The 17,978-nt window shown below is 39.3% G+C and overlaps 1 protein-coding gene across 3 annotated transcripts in view; it reads left to right on the top strand.

The window, feature by feature from the left end:
- CRB1 (crumbs cell polarity complex component 1) overlaps positions 1–17,978 on the top strand; it is a 102,908-nt gene that overhangs the window by 16,619 nt on the left and 68,311 nt on the right. For all 3 annotated transcript variants that reach the window (XM_057429143.1, XM_057429142.1, XM_057429144.1), the window contains exon 2: positions 15,052–15,636. In XM_057429143.1, the coding sequence (XP_057285126.1) occupies positions 15,052–15,636 (585 nt within the window). The remainder of the gene's footprint in view (positions 1–15,051; positions 15,637–17,978) is intronic.

The raw sequence follows: 17,978 nt of genomic DNA, 5'->3' as shown, positions 1-17,978 counted from the left end.
TTGGTTTTGTTTGGTGTTCTGGGTTTTCTTTTCCCCATAAAATAAACCTCTTCATACGTAGCTTTGATACTAATCCAAATTCTTGGTATGTACAAGAGTACCTAGGTGATACAAAAACTACTTTTAAAAACTACTTCATATTATGCTTGCATGCACACAATCCATACCTTACCTGGAAAGCATAATGAAAGCACATCCATTGAAAGCAGAATGGAGCTCATCACCAGGGCATAACAATATGTTGCTCTGTAAGTGATGTGCAGTGTTCCCAGCAGATCAGACAACAATTGGTTCTCCAGCATAGTTGTCCCTCTCCTGTTCCATTACTGCAGCTTGCTTTCTTCTCCCCAGTTTAATTATAGAGGGAAGGCAGTCTGAAGCTTACTGCCTTTCCTGCAGAGCTCAGTCCTTTCTCAGAGAGCCTATGGACAGCAGGGCTGATGACCAGGCACTAAACCTCTATCCTCACAGAGCATAGGCTCTTAATCAGAATCTCCCAAACTTCAGGGCTAGCCTGGCAACAGAAACCCAAATGATGTTGCACAGACTTGGGCTCCAGAGCTATAAGAAACCTCAGCCCATTCTCTCTTTGCCCTCTCCCATTAGTTCCCTAACCAGCCAAGGAGAGACAACAGGCTGGAGGTGCTAATCTGTAATCTGCTGCTAGACCTGCACCTGGCTCTGCATATCCACCCCAACAGGAATCAGACCAATGCTGCTGGGGAACTAAACTTTCTGCTTCTCAGATGTAATCCATGAACGCAATACATGGAAAATACAGTAATTCCCACATGTATCTAGCATGTATATTTAGGATTGCAGGGTGAACAAAATGTCAGTAAAATCTTCTTTTGACATCAGAATGTACAAAAATAAACCATTCTTCAAGAATGAATCAACACATTTAATAATGAGCACATGATGCTAAGAGTGAACTGAGCATGCACATATATATTCTGGTTAATTTTGCGCTGAATTTCATATGTTCAATCATGATAACTAAAGTACAGGTAAGATACAAACAGAACAGAAGAAAAATTAGCCTAAAGAATTATTGGCAGAAACAATATGCTTCAATTCATCCAGAGAGAAAATTAAACCTTAAAAGCATCTGCCTGAGGTCACTTGAAGCATGGGCTGGATCCAATAAAGAAAAATGGCACAAAGGAGTAGGCTCCACATAAATGCAGGCACTTTTAAATTACAGACTGTAATCCATGGTTTAAATGCTATACTGGATGGTGATACTCCAACTGCCCTGGCAAGCTGAATGACAAACATTTTGATGTATCCTTCCTACATTGCTATGCCTACAAGCTCCCTTGATTATTAATGGAGTAATTTTTGTTACAGTAGGCTACTACAGTCAAATCAATACCAAAGTGTCTTGAAAGGACACCACAGCTGAATCTCTAATTAAGTAATTGTGCCTTTTAAATGAGGAATACAGTTACAGAGCCTTGTTCTGTTCAAGTCTATCTATAATTAATAATCCCAATGATCAAAGGGAATGCTATCCTAAGAGAAAATTGCTTTTGAGAATTCCCAGGTATTAAGTACCGAGAATCATTTCCCAATCTGTTCTTCAGTCTCTCAGCACAGGAGGTTGTATGATGCCCTTTGGGATCAAAAAACAAGTCCTGTCATAGACCTCTCTGCAAAAAACGCTCCCAGCAAGATAGTCACTAAATATTTATCACATATTCATTATTGCTATGAAATCTTGATTTTTTTTCCTGGCTAGACCTTTACTGTTACACAGATCTCTTTTATTTATATAGCATAATTTAATACAAAGCAGGGTCAGGATGCTGCCCTATAATGTACTCTGTACTGGTGAGTATGGACGAGTATCTAGCTGTGAGGAAGGACCCTTTCCCTTGGATAAGGTATTCTTTCTGCTTTTTCATCAATGGATGGCACCAAAGTTTCTTCAGATAGAGAAAGCTTCTCAATCTCAAGCTGTGGAGGCTTCAGTTCTCTCCTCCTGCTTGCTAGTATTATCATCTTATCTTCCACTCCCCAGCCACTACACCACCAACATCCTAAGCAATTCCTGTGTTTTAAGAGCAGATTTGTGTGACACAAAACACCACTGTCACTACAATAGGGATGACTAAAGCTTATATCCAGGGGAATAGCAGGCCAGAGAATCTTTATTGTCCTCCGGATCATTTTGTGGAGTGTGAGCACTTCAACACAGCTCCAGAGGCATCTGTGTTACCCCCTTGAGCTGGTGTCATGAGTGACCTTTCAGGCTTATTTGCCAGCCACACAAACTTGCTGTTACTTCCCATTGCTGCTTGGTAAATCAAAGTCTGCTTTAGATCAGGCCTCAGAGGAAGAAAAGAGGAACGCATGGAAGAAATCTAAGGCGGAAAAGTGAGAACTAGGAAAGGAAGGAGAGACAAGTTCAGATCGACCACTTACACAAATTATATAAACAGAGGAAATAAAGGAGAATAATAACAGGGAAATAAAATGGTTTTTAAAAACCCTGAGAAATGGCACCACGATACTGATTGCTGCTGGAGAGTGTTTATTTATTCATGGTTTTAAATTTTGTATCATTTTACTGGCACAAATCTTACTGATCTAATTTTGATGAAGGCTTGCTGGATACCTCTTCATTTACAGCAGATATTTAATGCCCTAGTGGCAGGTGTTTTTGTTATAAATCACACCACCACATTAGGCTTATAGAAACAATTTGTCTTTTGCTGATATTCCTCTGATATGAGAGGCTTATTACTTAGCATGTTCCCCAAGGAAGGCTCTTAGGGAAAGGTGGAGGTAGTAGAATAACATCTCTGTGCATTATATAGTATGTTGAGGGTGAACATAGAATTTTGCCATTAATCAGTAAACAGTTCTTGAAATCAGGGGAGAGGAAACCATGATGGTCCGTGGACTGAGACCTGTAATTTCATGTCATGTAGGTTAGAGTCTTATTAGGATCTGCTTCTAATCTTACTCTGGAAATAAAATGTTGTAAAATCACAAAACAAATTCATTCTTCCTCTGTTACAAGTCAGTAGATTTTTTAGGATGCTACAATATAGTCTGCAGGTCAGGAATGCAACTACATTGTGGCAAAGCCATGACCATGAAACTAGTGTTCAAAAGACTAGCCCTTTACAAAGTTCATATTATAGCATCCTTCTATTGGGCCTGTGATTGATTTTTATCTGTATGAGGTTAATGAGGGCAACTTGTGCAGATCATGATCACATCATTATTCTTCATCAATCTCAGCATTATGACTTTGGCCTTGCTGATAACTGCTCTCAGCACAGGATCTCCACAGGAGAGCAGATGGAAACTCTGGTTGTGCCAGTTCTCCCTGTTAAGACTCTAGCCTGTCCCATGATACAGGAACTGCGACTTTTCCCAAGTGGTCTCTAAATCCCAATTGGTAATTAGCTCATGCAGAGCTAATTGTGGGAGATTTCTATTGAGAAGAATTTAGTAAATAGCAGAAAGGGTTGGAATGTGAACTCTACAAAGTTCATGCTGGAAAAGAATGACCTTGCTTTCTCTGTACTAACTGTGCATCATAGCCTCACTGAACCTTTCTTCTGGTTCCCGTGGCATTTGAATCACAGTGTACTCTATTTCCAGCAACAAAATGCTGATCTGCCACAGGGCTGATTACTTTTTTAAAGCCTGGAGAGACAGGAGAAGCAATCATGATTTTAATATGAGAATACTGTTACATATATATAACTAAAATTATGTGTGAGGAAAGGACTATACATTCAACAAGCGTGGAGGGACAGCGTGGCTCTGGTGGCTATGGGTATCAGTGTGATGCTAGTTTAAAGCTGGAGCTGATCTTACCATTCCGCTGCATTTTGTTGGCTTCGGCAACATTTAGTTCTCAGCTGTGTTACTGAGAATCTACTAGAGGCAATCTCAACATCTGCACACATCAGTACACAGCTTTGCACCTAGAAACTGTAAAACATTCATTTCCCTGCAGACTTCAAAGTAGAGTGTAGTACGCCAGCTGGGAAAAGGAATAGATCTATAAAAACCTTTACATGTTTTGTCATGTTTTTTGACCCTGTTCTAGCATGTTAAAGCCCACCATTTTCTGAATGTACCTTTTATTATTGCTAGAGATATGACGGTGCGGAAGAGATATGATGCATCTGATATGACGTGCCTTAATGGGATCTTCTGATTATCCAAATGCCATAAAAACAAATTCTTGTCAAGACTATGTTAAATTGTGAGTCATCAAAACCTGGTTCTGGACATATTCCTGTGTGATACACCTGACAATAAGATTTTCCCAATTATTCACTAATGTAGATTTGACCAGCAAGCATACACACACTTGCTTGAAGCCAAGATATAAGCATGACTTACATAGGCAAAAAACCTAATTTCCTGAAGTCTGTGACTTGCAAAGTGGGGCTGAAAAAAATCTCTCACCAAAGAGAAATTCTTGCCCCATGTTAAAAGCTGGTATGACGAATTCCTAACAACCAGGGCTTTAAGCCTATCTGGTTTTGACTCACAGAAAGAAATCACACCTCAGTCAGCATTAAAGGCATTTGAGGCTATGTTTTAAAATCACAGCACCTTTATGTGCAACTGTATATCAGAAGCACTGCTGTATGCTCTTTTCATATTAAGGTAAGAGGTAATGAAACAGAGGAAAGAAATACAGATAAAGGAAACTGAAGAGCATACCTTCTAACAGCTTTCAAAAGCAAACAACACATGGACACAGAACTTCGACCTAAAGTCCATTTTGGACTCATTTTTTAGCCCCTCTAAACCAAGCTCAGTAGAGCAAAGATTTAACAGTAACAGGCAACATTTCTGACTGCTTTTTCTTTCCCATGTTCATAATCGAGCACAGTAGTAGCACGGCTGCTTGCATGTTCTGACCTAAATGAAATCTCAGCGCTGCAAGTCAGTGGTAGCTGGTCTACACTGAGAGGGAGCATCTCCCAGCTCCGCAAAGCCCCCATCTCCTTGCTGAGGCTAAATTCAGTGGGAGCCAAGAGCTCAGTGGGAGCTGGGAGCCTCTGTCTCACACAAAGGCAAAATACCATAAACTCTTTCCAGACCCCAGAGAAGCTGAGACCTTGTGGCTCTCAAGGTGAGATTTGGCCTCTTTGAGAGGCAACAGCTCCTTTGCTCCCTATTTTCCACTGTTTAGAATTCAAACAGAACCAGGAGCAACTGGATTTCACCCAAACTCACAAACTGACAGTTTTATGCTGTGTTACTCCCTCTGTGTTCCTAAAAATTCCCCTATTGCTGCAAAGAAGTGAGACCATGCATTGGTCTTTCTGCAACCCCTTTCACCTCTGGCACCATTTCCCTCATTTATTTTGACATGTTTGCTTCCAAAGTGTATGTTTTAGCCTTTTCCCTTAGTGTAGCTGTGAATACAGGTGGTATCTTTCCAACTCCAAGCATTGCTTTCATTTTTCCACTTCCCCAGCACCACTTGCACTCCTCACTGGGCTCTAGTATCAGGTCTGGAAACAGCAGATTGTGTCTATTAATTTTAAAAGGCTTGATGCTGCCATGTTTGTTCCTCTGGAGAGCAAGGCAGGAGCCACACCTTTCACAAAAGCAGTAGAAATCCACCCATCCCAGCAAGCCCATCTAGGCATGCTGAGAAACCTCACTAATGACAAGCAACACAGGATAACATTTTAAAGTATAAAACATAATTCACACTCCTAACTGAACTACATAGGGTTTTTTCTCTTTATTTCTCTTTTTATATCTGCAAAACATTTCATATCACTGGAGAGATCTTTACACATTGTGCTCTGTATCCCAAGTTGTCTGCTGAGAATGTCCCCAGTTTTAATGAAGCCCTAAGAGCAGCACAGACAGGAATGGCATTGATTGCATAATTAGGACAAACACATTTAACCTGCAAAATCACCAAATGTTTCCTATAAGCAATCAAGTTTACCACTTAAATAAAACTGTTTCAGATTTTGAGCACAATACATTCTCCATGTTATTTGCCTCTGGAAAGCTGATAGAATGGCAAACTCGAAGCTGGCTCCCAGGTTCCCACCACCATGCATCATGGTTGCTGCTCCCCTGTCCATTTATCTTCATGTCCCTGTGCAGGGGAACCCTGTTTTGTAGTATTAAGAATAAATTCTGCTGTGTGAATTCAACTTAAAAAAAAAAATTCATTGCCTCTAAAGGTAGAAGAAACCTTTTTAACACTCAGGTCTTTACTCTTCTTCAGACTTAGAAAATAAGAACATGGAGACACATCATGAAACTATTAAAGAGGAAAGTTAAATTGAGATAGAATGTATACAGTAGTGGAGATTGCACAGTAGAACTCAGTTCAGTTTCTACATCGGTGTCTGCATGTTTACTGTAATGGATATCAGCTACCTTCTGAGTTAGATCAGCCACTGTCCTGCAGAAACAGTAATATCTGTGCATAGTAAAAGCATGATGATCACTATGCACTATCAACTTAAGCTGCAGCTCTGTAGTGCTAAACGTAAAGAAATAGTGGATAGAAACTAGTCTGTTTTCATTGCTGATAGCACTGTGCCTTGATGTCCAATTAAACCAAAAATCTCCAAATTCAATCCATAGGAGCCCTGTTGAACTTTTAGGCCTGGTTCTCCTCTTGTTCTCAACACAGACACTGCAATGTGATGTAACATGAAGTGAGAGCCAAAAAAAATATTTACTTTTAGAAGAAAGCATTTACCTCATTTTTGGTATGTTTGTTTTATTTGTCCTGCACTTTTGCAAGAGCCAGAAAGCAGCCAAGAGTGTGCTCATGTGCTCACACCAAGTGAGTGCCTTCAACTACCACACCTCACCACCATGGGAGTCAGTGCATGGCTGCTTTGTAGGGAAGCCTGTCAAACTGTTGCTGTGTTTAGTACAATCAGTCAGCACAACTGTCAGGATGACTGCTGCCGCTGAGGTGCTTATAGGGTAAGGAAGCCTGGGACAGCACAAAGGTAAAATGACAGGAAAGATGACAGCCACCAGTAATGGTGCCCATTCTCAGGGAACAGCACCAAATTACTGTGAGCTTACAAAATTATTTGGGGACCAGTGGAGACATTGATTTAATAATCAGTTCTGTAATTTGAATCACAGATCATTTTAAGTGTTTCCTAAACAACATTTGAAATTTTAATGCTATTCAGTTGTCATTCTTACACTAATATACGATAGTTCTGCTTCAAAACATGAGTTGTTAATTGACTTTCCTTGGTTTTGCTGATTCAAATGTACCTGAAAACAAGATCGGCTTTTTTGATAGAAATGAATATTTGTATAACAGCCTTTTTTTCTTTCCTGCCTGTGTGCAGTGGTGGTTACTATGGTAATAATCGTGATTCAAGATTTAAAGCCTGGAAGTGGTTTCTATAACAACATATTAGGATGTTTTGGACACACAACTGAAGCTAAAGATTCAGGATTAACCCTTTATGACCACAGTATTTGTGGACACTGTGACAAGTGCTTTCTTTTTTCGTGAAAGTTTGTTCATACCATCCCAAGGTGTGCTTTTTCATTGAGCAGACTGAGTAGTAATTCTGGCTGTGGATAGAGCAGGTCAGGTACCTGGGGCAGATGCTTTCCTCCTTGGTAAAGCTTACAAAAGAGAAATGGAACCACAGTAACTACAAGCTGTTCATTACATTAAATAATTAAAACAGAATACAAATGTACTGGGAGATGGGAAGGGAAGGGGTGAAATAACTTGAGTGCAATGTTTAGGAAGTCTGAAGCTTTGGTCTAGAAATCAGAACTGTATGAAAACCCTGAAATGATCTATTCGCAAAGAATCTCAATGGAAAAGCTGTTTTGAGGGCTGAGATAACCCCTTACCTGGCTGTTTTGTCCAGAAGGTGTGGTTTTGTGTCCTTTTCTTCCCCATATGCCAGATGCTGATCCATGAATGGCACCTTTCTGCCTCTCAGTCATGGTGAAGGTGCCTTATTCCAGTCTCTGTCTCTGCCAATTATGCAGCTGTGCTCATCTCCTCCATAGTTCTTCAAGTTACATCAAGATTGAATGTATATGCACACCCACAACTTTATAAGGCTGCCTTTGCAAGGAAATTATTGTCATAGTGATGAACTGTATTTTCTATGTCGTGGTGCACTACAAATAAATGGAGATATGTTCAGTTATACCAAAGCCAAGTGTTCTTCAATGCAACCCTAAATGCCTTGGGCAATATTTTAATATTTCCAGTTAAATGCTAATTATTTCAAGATCTTACTAAAGTCACAGAGCTTGATATTTCAGTGATACAGATTCGCACACTTGTTCTAAAATCCCAGGGGCCAGTTTTAAGCAAGAAATGAATACAAGCATTGAAGGTTCTCATTACTAACTCCAGACGCTGGGCTATCTAAACCCTTGCTGCCGTCATGTTATCCCATGAGCTTATAAGTGAGCTTATTTGATCATAAGGTAAGCCTTCAGTTGTGAACAAAAGCTGTATGATGGTTTTGATTCAACAGAAAACAGATTGAAGTAATAGCTTTAAGAGAGGCAATGGTTGCTTCATTTATCCCAATGAAATTTTATCTTTTTATAGACTGACCACAACCAAGATGTCAATTATAAAAGCTATTTTAGCAAATTCAAAAGAACAAAATCCCCCTATCCAACACACATTTTCTGTGTTGTTAAAGAAAAAAAACACCACCAACAACAAAAATAACGACAAAACAAACAAAAATCCCAACTCACAAATGCACACTTTTTAAAATATTTTAAACTGTAATTTGGTCATTTTTTCCTTTGGAGTATTTTTTTAAGTTTTTTTTCTCAACTTGTAAACCAACATATTGGGCTTTTGCTATCCCTTTCTTTCCAAAATGTATGAGTTAATAAAACATCAGGTTTTGCTGTGAACTGCTGTATCTGCATTAGCTGGTGCAGCTTCCTAGTTTCAATTCAAACATGTGAAGTAATAACTCTTTGTTTTAAAAAAACATAATTAAAAGAAAAAAGTGCTCCTCAAAGCACAGTAAATTTGTCAACAGTGGTGACTATATGGGTATGAAGTTCTCCATCTCCTGATAGATTTTTTTTTCCCCCTAGAAAATAGGCTGGAACTGTTAAGGTCAGAAAATCTCTGCAATGTATCTAAAAGACCCTGAAGCTGTTAGTGTTGAGAGCTTCTGTGAAGCTTAAGAGTTCTCTCCTTCAGGGGAAGAAGGCTCATTTGAAGAACAGCATTGCAAATTACATGCAGCCTTCCGGCACGATGAGATGATTAACAAAGTGCAGGCATGACCACAGTCTGGAGAACTCCAGTTCATAACAGTGTGATTAGCAGTGATTGAAATTTGATATTAGATTTTGCTGCTGATTATGATATTTCACCAACTTGTAGGAAAAGTCCTGTCAAACAACATCAAGGAAAAAAAACCCTCCAAATTGTCAGATGAGCTCATTTTGGCTGCTTTACTGGAAACATCAGTTTCCTTGTCAGGAGTTAGAAAATCTGTGCCCTTTCAAAGATCTGCTTTGGCCCTTTCAAAACTACAGCCGTGTTTATGTTAATTTTCCCATTAATTTGATTTTGCTTTCTTACAATTATCATCGTGCATTTCCAACATCCTAAAAATTGCTTTGTATTATTACTGTGCTTTCTGATCACTAAGAAGTCTTTATTGTCAAAATCATGCATTTTTAGTGCTGATTAGCTATATAAGTTCAATTATTCATACACCAACAAGATCACTTTAATGAATTTAAATAAGCTTATAGAAAAGGAAAAAATTGCTGTCTTTTTCTGAGCATTTCTTATGCTTAATATTTTGCGCCAGTTCTAAAAGATGGAGGTATTGACACATTTCTGGTAGTACTGATGATTTGCCACTAGATGTCAAGCTTTACTGTAAGGAATTTTACTTGCAAACGCCTCATCTGCATCAAAAGGATTTAACCATGGGGTAAAATGCTTGGCAGTAATTCTTCTTATAATTATATTAACATACCAACGTTTATAAAGAGACTGTTAAATACCTCAAGTGTCAATCAGTGTAAATCCAAAGTGATTGGCATTTTGTTTCCATTTTTCTAACATTACACACAAGTTTTAAGGCTCTCTGTCAGAACAAGTCACTGCTGAAGTGACCTTAATTGTTTGAGAATGAAAGCAACTTCTCTGCATATCTGAGCTAGAGCATGAGGCCTTTTCAGGTTCTCTCTCTGAACCTTACCAAAAAACAAGCTCCCCCAGTCACTGAAACATTTTCTTAGAGCTCTTTCTGCAAATGAATTAGGGAATATTCTTTAGCCATCAGCTCAAACTAAGCCAGCCTTTGCATCAGACATGATCATACCCTGCCACACCACATTACAGAGCATGGGGGGAGTTCAGCTTCCACATGCTATGATCTTCTTCCTCATAGCTCTCAATAGCTCAGGAGGTTCCAAAAATATATCGCTTCACATCATTCCAGAGCAGCAGCAAAACTGAGTTTCCTTGGGGCAGGAAGGGAGGTAGTATAAGTAACTTGTCTCAAATAGGCAGAAAATGATGCTGTAACTAGCAATCTAGGCTCCAAGATTTTCTGAATTTCTGATTTTCTGAAACCCATCAAAAAACCATATTGGGAATGTCCTGGTAAACTGCATACCATTTGATAACCACAGTATAATAATTGCATACTGCTTGGTGATCACCTTTTTGAGGTGGAGTTTTGCTGCTGGGGCAAAACTACTCTACCACCTCTAACAAAAAATCTTGGACCTAGCCTTTAAATCACAAGTTAAAACTCAGCAGTGATTGTATCTCTGTTAAGACCTTCAGAACTCAAGAACTATACAAATAATAAAAAACATGGCACTGCACATTAGAATGAAGATAAAAACATCAAAAACTTTATTGCTTTGCTGTAAACTTGTAGCACAGATCAGACAAAAGCATCCTCTAAGGAGTACTGGGTTTATTGAACTATCTGTTCACATTTGCTACCTAAGAAATTTGTTTCCTAAAAGCTAGAGGAGTTGAAATTAAAAAAAGAAAACCCAACAACTAATTAAAGAAAAAAAAATCCAGGAATGGTTTTCTGTTTCATGATTTTTGCATTGTGGTGTCACCTTGGAAACAAATTGGTTGCCTTCACTACAGGCTGTGCTTTCAGGGTTTTCTTGCCTTTTCCTTCATTTTCCATCCACTATGACTGCCCCAGAGAGCTAGGAAGCTTTTTAACCCATGCTCAGAGCTAGTATGTTGCTATCAAAACTACGCACTGGCGAATGCTTCAGTTTCTCTCGCAGTCATTACAAGAAATTGAATTGTTACATGAAAATTATCTCTGGAAAAGCAGTAATAATCAAGTAAATTGCTTCTGGTGTCAAAGTGGTCCTACTTAAGAAGGACTTGGATGATTTACCTCACTTCTTGTAGTTTACACGCTACAATAGTTAGGTAACATAACTTTATCGTAGTTAATGTCTTCAGATTTGCAATGTTTCTTCAAACATTTGATGAACTTTAAGTAAGTAGACAGACTGAAAACTCTTTAAAGTTGTGCAACTCCAAGAAAAATGTGGGATGCAAAAGTTCCTAAAGAATGCAATTTTCTCATTTTAACAGTAGTTAATAGGTTGCAGTAAAGCTCCTTATTACCCAGGCTAAAGAAACTAAATACATAGGTAATACAGAAAATTGTGTAAACCAGGACAGTGGAACATACATGGGGGTGTGTTGAGGAGGAGAAAAGTCCATGATACTGGTGACTGGAGTAAGTCAACACACCATGGCCAATGTCTCTAATTTTGCATTCAGTGAGACATGTATGCTGGGGGAATTACAGCTGATATCACATTAGGATGAAGTATCTGTTCCCAGTGCAAACCTGAATGTTGACTGGTTTGGGGGTGGTCATTTTAAAGGCAGTCTAAATCAGAGGTGCTATTTTTGTCCTGTTTTCTTTCAAAGAACATGAGGTAAAGCTCCAGTTCTCCTTCTGGTAATCACGTTTAGCTTGCATTCTTAATCAGGTCTGTCACAGCCTGTATTAAATAAACTTAATCTTTACCAAAACCATAACTTCTCTAGATATTTCTCCTCTGCATCTCTGGTATATATGATCAGGACAACAGCTAAAAACAGTCTGAACAAAAACATTTCCAGGTTTTACTTATACATGCATAACCCTAATGAAACAATCAAGAAACTATGCCTATGCAATCCTTAAAACTTTAGGGTTTTAAATTATGACACTGTTACTATCAATGTTACTACATAAATCTCTATTCTGCTTGTTCAAACAAGTATTAATTATTTGACTCAGTGTACCTACTCATGAGCATCATGTTCAGATTGGGATTTTTATTCCCAAAGGCACTGCTGCTCCTCTGTACATCTCAAGTCAGAAGGCACAATGATGAAACACAGATAACTTTTCTAACATCCCCATTTATTATCATAGCTTCATATCTACATAAGCTGTCTTTCCTAAGTAGTAAAGCCTTCTGAGGCTTTCTTCCTCCACTTCCTCTTCCTGGGAAAAATGGATTAAGTTGTTTTAGTCATTAAAATATATGTCATGAAAATGCACCTGCATTACTCAGTTTGTATTCTCTGACAATGCCAGTGGTTGGCTGTTATCCTCAGATGTCCAGCCCCAACCCCTCACTTTCCCAGACAACCAGAGGATTTCATCATCATTGGTCTAGCCCCAGTTATTGATAACCGTCTCAACAAGTTGCTTCTCTTTCAGTGCCCCATCTCCTTCTCTATTGTGTTCACTCTCCTGAATCTCAGCTCCAAGAACCTGGAAGAAATTAGAGACTCATGGTAGATAGGTCTGAATTTCTTCATGAAGCGCAGCTTATCCACAACACCCTTTTTGCACAAAAGTACACTGTCCTGCCATTCATTTTCAAGTAACTGCTGCAGAAGACATACCCTTCATACTTCCAAACAGGACTCCAGAATGAAAACATAAACTGAAAGAAGAAAGCAGGATGTTTACAGGACTCTCATATAGGTCATTTCATGCAATTTTCATTCTCCAGCCCACCAGTCTTTCCTTCTGAATTACTACATTCTCTCCAAGAAGACTATTCAGCTTTATTCCATAGATTCTTGGCCAAGATATGCCTGCTTTTTTCCCCTCCCATGGTACAAATAACTTTTTTCTCTAGGAGTATGCGAAATATTTGTTTACAGTTTTACCCTCATATTTTGTGTAATGTCACATTGCAGTCACCTTAGAAGTCTGATGGCATTCAGATGTTTACTGTTCAGTAGAGGATTTCTTATAATATGGTGAAAATCAGTTACAAAATCAAAAATTCTACTGGATACAACTCTTTTTTATCATACTCCAGCTAAGATTTTCCAATTTGATCAGTAGGAACGAAAATACTATACATGCACTTGGCTTTTTAGGTCAGTATTTGTGGTCCTTATCTTCTAGGTGGTTTCTGTCAGTAAATAACTATTGGCCTTTCTTCTCTTCATTAAGCATTGTCTATGACTTTTCATCTGCCATTATTTTATTTTACTAGCACAGTATTTGGAGGTAACTCCAGGATTTCTTCCACTAGCTTCTCAGCATTCAAAAGCTTGACCTTTAGACCAAGATAGAAATAGAGCAAACGCCCCATTTGCAATCATCTCTTTGGGTCTTATTATCTCCACAGCCCTGAGTCATTTTGTATGTAACAAAATTCCCAAGTGCTGCAAGATGTGTACTGGTGATTAACACTGTTATTACTGACCCATACCAAAACAATGGTAAATCATGGCAGAAGCAACTTGATATTACAGATGAATTCAGTGATCAATAGAACCCCATTGCACTCTTCATCTGTGTCATATCTGGGTGACCTGATTATAGCACACGTAAAAGTACGCAAGCTTCAGTCTAGCTCACTTGGTGTTGGCAAGGAAGCTGTGATTGCAGAGGATTCAGCCCAGACCAATGCACCTACTTCATGCATTCTGTATTAGGAACCTTGTTGCAACTGCTTAATATGCCTAACAGTAAATTCAAGACAGCAGGCGCATACCTACCTATGTGTGCTATGCTTATCTCAGTACAGCCATTTCTTTCATTATGGAGACAATTAATCACGGTTAAAAACAAACAAACAAACAAAACCAAACAAAAAACAAACCAAGATACAGTTTCATGCCAAATTCTTGTTTTCTTTTACTAGAAAGAAAGAGCTTCTTTCACTTCTTGCCCTGCTTTAACGTTATCAGTGCTTCTCAGCTGTGAGTTGTGAACAATGCTGGTAACAGCTTCCTCCTCCTTGATTAGGATGTGAGAAGTAGCTATTGTTATCCTCAGCCAGTCTTTGCAGCAGCCAGACAACTCCAAGTAGTCTTTAATTGCTGCCAGGAGCTCAGTTCCTGGAGGGTAAGGAACGTGCTTACACTACGTTCACCATGTCCTTACAGCCTCAGAGGCTGGAAGGCTCTCAGAAGACTATTTTGAATCTCAGGTGTTTGGGAGATTCTTTGTGGTGGAAATAGGGTACAGCTGTCCAATTACTATTTATAATCAGGAAGTCAAAATCAAGGTGCATGATGGTTTGAACCACTCAGTTGAGCTGTAACTTCATCTGAGTCACTCAGCTTTGTTGAAATCTAATACAGAAAACTTCACCACAAAGGAATACAGAGTGGTATTGAACTGAAATACGTGGTTTAAGTCCTTTCTCTAGTAAAAAAAAAAACAGTGTCTTAAATATACCTAAATGCATTCCACATTGTTGGGTACCTGTTGACAACCAATATTCTTGCAACTGTACTCAATATAGTGTTAAGCAATCCTGACACTCCAGGCCATGGCTGTTGGAAGATGGAAAACCAGGAAATAACAAACTACCTATATTTTCATAATTGCTTTCATTTTACATTTATTAGTTAGCTTACTAATATGTTTCACACAGTTACCATCCATTTTCTTCTCAACAGCCAACAATTGGAGCTATTTGTTTTGAAGCACAGTTGTGTTAAGACTTGCACTTCTTTTATCCTTGGTTACTCCCAGTGCTGAGGAATTCCTCAGGATTTTTTTGTTTCCTTTCTAGAGTCACTTTGCACGAGGAATGACTCCAGGTGCCTATCAAATTCTTGCCAAAAGAACTCTACATGTGTTCCTGGTCATAAAGACAATACTTGCCATTGTGCAGATGCATCAGTGGACAGTGTGGAGAAATTCTGCAATAAAACCTCTGATCCTTGCTCCTCAAACCCTTGTCTTCAAAATGCTACCTGTTTAAGCTCTGCTGGAAACCTCAGCTTTACCTGTGAGTGCCCTGCTGGATATAATGGACCTACCTGTGAAAGAGCTGTCAGCATGTGTGACACAAACCCTTGTGAGCATGGAGGCACCTGCCAAAATGGCGTGGCTGGGCCCACCTGCCTTTGTAGCACAGGATACACTGGTACACTCTGTGAAATGGATTTTGATGAATGCATTTCTGAACCGTGCCACAACGGAGCAGTCTGCAGGGATGGGATTGATGAGTACTCCTGCTACTGTGTCCCAGGCTACCAAGGCAAGCACTGTGACTTGGAAGTGAATGAGTGTGTGTCAGATCCGTGCCTGAATGGGGCAACATGTCTCAACCAGATAGGACAATATGGCTGTATCTGTCCACCTGGGTACACAGGTAAGCACCGTTAAAACAACTTTTTACTTGCATCATGAAGAACCATCATAATTCGTGTTCCAAGTTCAACTCACCCACCTACATATTTAGTCATGTCTCTATTACTACCTTGCCTTCAGCTTTAGCACAGTGGCTGCTGGTACGTTATAGGTTACCTTATCATTGTGAACTACTGATATTACATCGAGAAGGAATACAGAAATCTCACATTTACTGAGAACTGCAGAGCAGTTTTGTGCACATAAAGCTATGTCACAGGGCCAGGTTAACATTCCTTTTTTTAAAAAAAACATTTTAAAAATGTATGTCCTCAGATAAAACCTCTGTTTGATAGGGTTAAGAACTAGATCTAATTAGATTTGCATGTTTTGCTAATCACAACAAACTGTATTCTTAAAACTACATGTTACGCATTACTCTCCTCTTGTCTGCCCCTCCTAGAAATAGAGGACACGTTTGCAACTAGAACATTATGTAAGTTAAATAGAATAGAAAAGTGTTATCAGATTGCCAAACTGAAGATTTTTTTGATAATCCCATTTTACGTGGCTCCATTTTTAAGTACAGGTATGATTTTTATTGCCTACTTCCTCTGCTGGAGGACATAGAATCTTTGCAGGAAACAGCTCCCTTCAAATTTCAAAGCTGTATTCAGGGGCAGGACTGCAAGATGTAGCACACTGAATCATTAAAAGGAGAAAAGGGGAGGCATTTTAGTGGTAGATTGCCAGTCAGGTAAGCAAAGGGGAAAAAAAAAATGATAAAAAATAAAAAGAGTCATAGAGCAAAAATAGAGAAAAACCCCAGCTATTGCTTCAAGTGATTCAAATGAATAAGAAATAAGAGATGTGGTTTACAGCTCCATCCCCAAATCCCCATGCAGGAGGGGAAGTCAGAGGTAAAAAGCAGCTTTCCTGTGTCTGACACAGCACTTGTTGGAAGCCAGCCCTTGGTTAATATCCCTCATGAGTACAGAGAATGTTATTTGAAGGAAGCTTGTTACCTTCCCACCACCCTGCTGCTGCCAGCGGGTGTCTGAGCCCAGGCCAGCCACTACACAACTGGAGGAAAGCTGAAGAGCAGAAGGAAGGAAAAACCTATTAACAACCAGCATGGTTACTCTGCAATGATCAGACTCAGCCCAGACCTCCTGTCGTATTCAGGAAACTGTATTTATTTAACTGGGGTCCAGGCCTGGATCCATAGCCAGGGAACTCTGTTTGAAAGAGAAAGAATATAAAACTTAGAGACAAAATTAGAGAAAACATAATAAAATAATGAAGCCCAAACAAAATGAAATGAAGATTTAGATCAACACAAACTGCTGGAGGTAACTCTCTCTGTTTGAACTGCTTCACTTTCATCATGAAATTCTGCTGTTTCCCAGGCCGATGCTCTCTGCTCTCACCCAGAATCAAGCAACACCACCACGTACTCCACACTGGGCACAAGAGGAGCTAAGAAATGAGGAGAGAACCAAGGAAGGAGAAAAGGTGTAAAACACAAAGAGGCCGCAGTGTTTTGACATACAGTTCTGACACTGCTTCCAGCAGCAGAGAGACTAATCATAAGAATTCTATAGAGTCGCAGACTATTCCTTCTGCAGTAAAACACCAGCTTTTAAAGGCCACTTAACAAAATGATTTATCAGAAGCATTCTTTCTTGTTGTTTTCTGCACCTTGCTGTGAGTTGTGCTAAATGCACAAGCCAGAGGGATTACCGGATGAAAGCCCTGAGGTGTCCCCACTGGTAATAAAACCCCTCATTTACTCTATCAGAGGATCTTGCCAACCATTATTATCCTGGCCTGACACCATGAATTACTGTGGGAAGTCATCCAGCCTCATCTCATTTCCCTAAGATGTTAAAAAGGTTATATCTGTTGGTATGTAGGTAGATAATGTACAGTAAATCTATGGCAGTAATGTTAACCGAATGCTGGAGTTACTGACTGCAGTTGCTACTTGTTTCATGGACTATGACTGCTATTTTGTATGACTGGTATGCTGCAGCACTTCTGAAAATAGCTGAGAAATGTCACACATAATTCTTACACAAATGGAAGAGGTTAGAACACACCAAGAGCCAAAGACTGGAAAATTTAGCATGAAATCCAGTTTCTATGATAATGTTCTGCATGTGTTAAATTATTTACAAGACATGTGTCACACAGCTGTTAAATAATGAAGCTTAATTGGTTTGTTGAAGTTTTCCTGGCGACCTTAATCAAATGCATTTTTTCCACCGTTGTACTAATTGCACTTGTTTTTAATTCACCCCAGCAGAGCACGATGTAAGAGCCTGTTATTACCCACCTCTAGGTACTTTAGTTGCCTTGCTG

The sequence above is a fragment of the Pezoporus wallicus genome, unplaced genomic scaffold (assembly GCF_028554395.1).
Source record: "Pezoporus wallicus isolate ANWC-B61680 ecotype Strahan unplaced genomic scaffold, APGP_CSIRO_Pwel_v1 contig_593, whole genome shotgun sequence".
In the NCBI taxonomy this organism is placed as follows: Eukaryota; Metazoa; Chordata; class Aves; order Psittaciformes; family Psittacidae; genus Pezoporus; species Pezoporus wallicus.
The sequence above is the reverse complement of the archived record's forward strand: the minus strand, read 5'-3'. Positions and strand labels throughout refer to the sequence as shown.